This window comes from Hyposmocoma kahamanoa, unplaced genomic scaffold (genome assembly GCF_003589595.1).
Source record: "Hyposmocoma kahamanoa isolate Upper Pololo Valley unplaced genomic scaffold, ASM358959v1 92, whole genome shotgun sequence".
NCBI classification, from domain to species: domain Eukaryota; kingdom Metazoa; phylum Arthropoda; class Insecta; order Lepidoptera; family Cosmopterigidae; genus Hyposmocoma; species Hyposmocoma kahamanoa.
Window position 1 is genome coordinate 5500883 of NW_020654748.1, and position 6274 is coordinate 5507156.

Genomic DNA, 6274 nt, shown 5'->3' on the forward strand with positions numbered 1-6274 from the left:
CTGAAAAGTAGTTTTAGACTTTCATTCAAACAATTATCGCAGGTAAGTAAATTGTCCCAAAAATACTCTTTCAAACTTAATTTTTCACTCATGTTACATGGTTTTAACTTTGACTATATCGTAATCAACTAGGGAGGCACGTTATAATGTACATAATTATGTTCATGCTTATGTTCAGTAAATAAAATATCACGATGATCATAATAATAGGGATGTGATAGAAGTTAGAATGTACCTAATTATTCTTATCGATCGTTGAACGTTTTTATAATAAACTATTTATGATTATTATTCTTACTTTGTTATTAATTTCTATTTCAGATAGTTTTATTTCAATATGGCACCTAAGAAAACAAGTTCTGTGTGGAAATTTTTTAACAAAATTGATGACAAGTCTTCAAAATGCAAACTATGCCTGAAAATTATTAGATCTGCAGGAAATACGACCAATTTAATGGGACATATTCGTAATATTCACAAATCTTCTTATTTAGAAATTGTTCCTAAGCCAAAATCTGGTATATTAGAAAAAGGACATTCGAAAACTAAAGAGACATCTGCGTCTGATAATGATTCAGACTTGTGCAAGCCATCTACGAGTAGTGTTGTGAAGTGTGCAGAAACGTCATCACAAGATAGTTCAAAAGACTGTGCCGAAACTCGCAATATAGATACAGAACAAGAGAGTCAAATGATACTCCCTTTAAAGCGTCAAAAGACCATTACAGCTTCTTTTACAGAAATTGATGTTTTTTCTCCATCTGGTGACAAGACTAGAAAAATAAACAACTGTATTTTATATATGATTTGTAAAGACCATCAGCCGTTTTCAATTGTGGAAAATGAAGGATTTCATAATTTAATGAAAGTTGTAGCACCTCATTATAAAATACCTAGCAGAACATCCATTACGCGTTGGCTAGACCAAAAATTTGAAGCTCTGTCGACAAATTTCAAAACAAAGTTGTCTACTATAGAATATATAACTTTAACAACTGATATTTGGTCAGATACCATGAATATGAAAAGTTTTTTGGGTGTGACGGCACATTTTGGTTTTGATATCGAGTTATACGCTGTGACGCTTGGAGTTTATGAACTAAATCAAAGACACACATCTGACTATATTGCTGCAGAGCTCATAAAAACTTGTGAGGCATGGGGAATACACAAAGAGAAAGTGTCAGCTGTTGTAACTGACAATGCAGCCAATATGGTCAAGGCGGTGGAATTAGCATTTGGGAAAAAAAAAACATATTCCTTGTTTTGCCCACACACTAAATTTAGTGGCCCAAGGCGCTTTGACTTGCACAGAAGTACAGATATTAGTTTCAAAAATGAAAGCTATAGTCACGTGGTTCAAGCAAAGTTGTATTGCAAGTGACGAATTGCGCAAAGCTACAACTGCTGAGACAAAATTAATTCAGGACGTGCCCACTAGATGGAACAGTACCTACTATATGATACAAAGATTTCTTGAACTAAGAAGTGTTCTGAACGATATTCTGTTTCGTCACAATAATGCGCCTCCCATGCTAAGCGGATCAGAGTTATCCGTCATGTCATCAGTTCTCCAATTACTTCGACCCCTAGAAGCTGCAACAAAGGATATCTCTGGTGACCAATACTGCACAAGCAGTAAAATTATTCCGTTGATCCACTGCATGCTTTCTAAAATTAATTCACTTGTAATTGAAGAACCTTTGGCTAAGGAGATGCAGAAGCTAATACTAAAAGAAATTAACAGGAGAATGGGTGCCATTGAACATGTGATTCCTATTGCTATTGCCTGTATTTTGGACCCACGTTTCAAAAAAATGCACTTCAACGATGCTACAGCTTGTGCGAATGCTGTTTCAAAAATAAAACAAATAATGAAGATTGAGTTACAGAGCGTAGACCAAATGGATTCCGACGAAATCTGATAAAATTGAAGAAGATTTTTCACTATGGAGTGATCACCATAAGTTAGTACGTCACAACTGGAAGTCTAACAAATCTGAAGGCAGCCTGAGTGATGAACTTTCTATTTATCTCAGAAGTCCAGTGGCAAGATTAAACGAAAATCCGTTAGAAGTTTGGAAAGATATTAAAATTCAGTTTCCGAAATTATATAAAATTGCGTTTAAGTTTTTGACTATGGTGGGCACATCTGTGCCCTCTGAAAGATTATTTTCCAAAGCGGCGCAGGTATTAAATCAACAAAGAAACAGACTCAAAGGAAAAAGACTAAATAAAATTTTGTTTTTACATAGCCTGCCTAAAAATCATTGGGATTTTTGAATTGATTTAAGAAAATAGATATAGATAATAAATAAGAGATTTTTGGAATTAAAGTTATTATTAATTACAATGTACTATATTTTATTTCATCATCCCCTTTACAAAGATAACTTTGTTCCTTAAAAAACGCACCCTTGACCTATTAAGGTAAAATCATACATCGTTTTTAAATATGTACAGTACATATTTAAAAAAAGAAACGATGTATGGAAAACATCGATGTTTTTTTTCGATGCATCGTAATACATCGATGCCAAAGCGCGATGCATTACATCGAAAAAAACATCGATGTTTTCTTCAAACGTGCATCCCTAGGGTATAGTGATTACTTTCCTTTGAATTTACACACTTCACTATGTTTACTATGGTTAATATCAACTAGTTGGAAATTTTCAAATAGAAATACTAGCTTTAACTGGCTTAAATAATTTTACAAATAGGAAGACAATTAATTACGTGTAACTTTGCTCAAGATATATACAGGAGAACTGTAGAGTTTCGAATACTGTTGTCGAATAATGTTGAGTGTGTGCGTTAAACATGAAAAAAATTTTTTTTTTCTCAAATCAATATTTCTTTGAGGATCAAATAATATGATTCCTTTTCTATATTGTATTTTTGTTTCTAGCCATCTTAATGTAGTTATACTTGAATTGTATTGTTTCCTTCTGTGTTATAATAATAGCTGTTCACGCAAGAAAGTGCAGCTGTCGTAGTCTGAAGGGCAAGACGTCACTTGACTAAATTTCAAACAAACGATACGTATTGAACACAAATAGAACAAATTATTGATTTTAAATGTGGCCTAATCTTGCGAAAGGTAAGAAAATTGTGTCTGTTCCCGTCAGTTTTGATGAGAAGGTTGTCGGTGCGCAGAGAGGCCTCAATCCCTTTATCGGATTCACGTACAAAGGTGTCCGAATGAAAACAGCCCACGGCCGCCGGATATTGGGTTTAGCCGCTTCACCGTTAAGCCTCAATACAGCCTTCGAGCCATCTAAAATTAAAATGGAATATCCAGTAGCCGCATAAACCTATTTTTCGTTATTAAAACATTTCGCCAAACAGCTTAAAGTAGATAACACATATTACCGGTCCCCAAAACCACTCTAGTCTCTTAAGTCTATGCAACTTCAAATGTCTTTGGTTGATTCCGCATAACACCGAAAGTGTTGAATCAATCACTTTGAAATAATATATACAGTAAAATTGAAGATATACACTGATTACGGTGTGAAAACACAATTCTTAAACATTTTCACGATAGATAAAAAAACACAAACTTACCTCGAAAATTTAGAAGAAAACCCGCCGTATTCAATAGGTACTTTACATATACCAATGGTTTTTTTTAATATCAACTGAACTAAATGGAAAACGTACAGCATTATATATTTTTATATATACATTTGCATAAACATTTTTCAAATGGCTTTAGTTTCGTTGTAAAAAAAATCTGAAATAAAGCCCTGCCGCTCGACCCAAACAAAACGAATCGTTTTAGTTCGGGAAAAATTTGGACTCGAAAGGAGATAGTATCGACTCTCAAGACAAAGTTAACGGAAATTGCCTCACACAATTATCCGCGTGCATTGCCCATGACAAGTGAAAATACATTGAAAACCCCATATCGACGTCGTTAAATATATCAAAGAGATAAATTCACCCCGGAAATGAGCAGCGACGTCTTCATGTGTATTCGATTGCGGTTTGTAAGGCCTGGCTATAATCGAAAAACCTTCCTTTTTGACGACGATTGTCCAATTATGTTTAGTATAGGGACATGTAGGGCAGTGGATGGTAAAACAAAGGAGAGATTTAAACCACTTTTACTTCATGTTTGTGCGTGAAACTTAGTTACGAGTAAATCCACTTTCGGGAGGAATTGCTTCTTTATGCCGCTTATAACGTCACAAGCTGTATAAATAATTCATAAAACAATAGAATTTTCATATTCTTCCGCTTAGCGTTCTTGTTGGGTGACTCGACGCTTTTACATAACACACATTAGATTTATTACGCGCGAAAGTAGCAAAAAACGTCTAAAATGTGCAGAATGTTTCGTTTGACAAAGTAAGAATTGAATTATTTGGGACAGCGTTAATATAGAGGAGTATTTTTATCCAGGTATAAAGTCTAACGCTTTAATTGGATTCTGTAGCTTAGCACTTCAGCAGTAGATTGGAGATTGTCCGCAGGCGACATTACTAACTTCTACGAAATTGCGTAAAATAGGTCGAAGCAATGCGATGCTGTCGACTGCCATCACTGATAAAATAAGTAATAAAAGCTTCGAAAAGCAAATTAAAAATGAGCGTATTCAAAATATGAATATTTATTTATTAACTTACTAATCTATCGAAAACTTTTGTGCAATGAAAAATACGCAAACAATCGAATAAAATACTGATAATTTCAAGAAATCTATAAAATACTAAAAGAAAATACTATTCTACAAACTTAATTTATATTGTACCGAACACTATTGTTAGCCATTTTATCGTAAATCACCTATTATAAATTTAAAAGCGAATAAACTTTGATGCTTCATTAGCTATTCCATCATGCGAAAGTACTATTTAAGAGTACATAGGACATTTATACACATCGGCAAGTTCATTTCTTTTATTTTTTTTCGTAGAAATGTGATTTGAACAAGTTCTTGCTTGTTTATACAGACGATTATTTTTATCGGCTGTTATATCTAGAAATTGATTAAGTTACTTTCATTGACTTACAATTATATGGACGTCGGGTCCGCGCTAAAAAGTGTCCGCACTTGTAAGGCGCTAAAATCGTATACAGAGCGCGACACTCCGCTTTAGTCTTCATTTGTTCTACTGACAGCGCGATATTGCGATGACATTACAATTTAAATTTCGAATAGGTTGACTTGGGACATTTTTTTCGTGGTTTTTGTATTAGACCCGTCGCGTCGTCCATTTATTTGTAAGTCAATGGTTACTTTAATTGATTTTAAATAAGGCTGAATGAACAAAAACGTATGCCAAACTGAGTACAGAAACTATGGCATCTGTCAACTTTGCGCTTGTTATTTTCTTAAAATATTATTTTAAGGTTATTTTACTACACATTACGCCTCATTGATGAACCGTTGGAAATATATAGCAAACCTGAAAATATCCCGCGCTCAACAGCGCTTTTATACATATTATATAACATCTCCTTTTCGTGACATATTAAATAAACTATATAAGAACAGGCGCTTGTCGCCTTTTCCATCAAAACAATGAAAGATACTAAATTTATATGAAGAGGCTGTATAGTGGAACCTTTGACTATCCAAATAAAAGGGTGAAAATTTATTAAATATAAATGTATGTGCCTACAAATTACCCCGTGTATTTTTTTAGTTCTTAATGGTTTCATTGTACTACAAAAATACCATTTAATCAATGCTTTATATTCGACAATCAGTATATTCTGTGTTTATTTTTTATCAACTTATTTTGAAGCAGCTAAGTTAGTATTTAGATTTAGCTTTTTTATTATTTTCATTCGATTGAGCTTTAGATCGCTACAATTTAATTTATTTTTCGGAATCTTTGTTGTTTCTCGTTAAATTGTAGTCTTCGATCTCTTCGGTATGAAACGTTACTCGATAAAAAGTGATAGAGTGCCTAAAAAATAAACAGCGTTAAATTTTTATTACTTCGACAAAATATGATCCGTTTTTCCGTGTACACGGCCACAATTAATAACGTCGGCAATATATTAACCTGGAGAATGGTTAGTTGTCATGACGATTAAGCCAATTACTCTACTCTGTCAGACCTTTGTTCGATTGCGAGACACTAATAGGCTCGAAGAGTTATTTAATCCCACGTCGCTGTATCCCTTTCGAAATTCCGGGAAAACGACATAGTTTTGTTAAATTTGTTTATAGATAATGACTTTTTCTTACTCTCACTCTGATCTCATTTTTTGTGTTCATAAGGTGTCTACAAATTTGCTCCATTTTTGACGATCA

At 33.7% G+C, this 6274-nt stretch overlaps 1 protein-coding gene across 1 annotated transcript; it reads left to right on the forward strand.

Moving 5' to 3' along the window:
• The first annotated feature begins 337 nt into the window (after nucleotides 1-337).
• On the forward strand, nucleotides 338-3315 carry LOC113236660 (zinc finger BED domain-containing protein 6-like). The gene is made up of 3 exons (XM_026472821.1): nucleotides 338-1263; nucleotides 2040-2190; nucleotides 3160-3315. The coding sequence occupies exons 1-3, from the start codon at nucleotides 338-340 to the stop codon at nucleotides 3313-3315; spliced, it is 1233 nt and encodes a 410-aa protein (XP_026328606.1).
• The last annotated feature ends 2959 nt before the right edge of the window (nucleotides 3316-6274 follow it).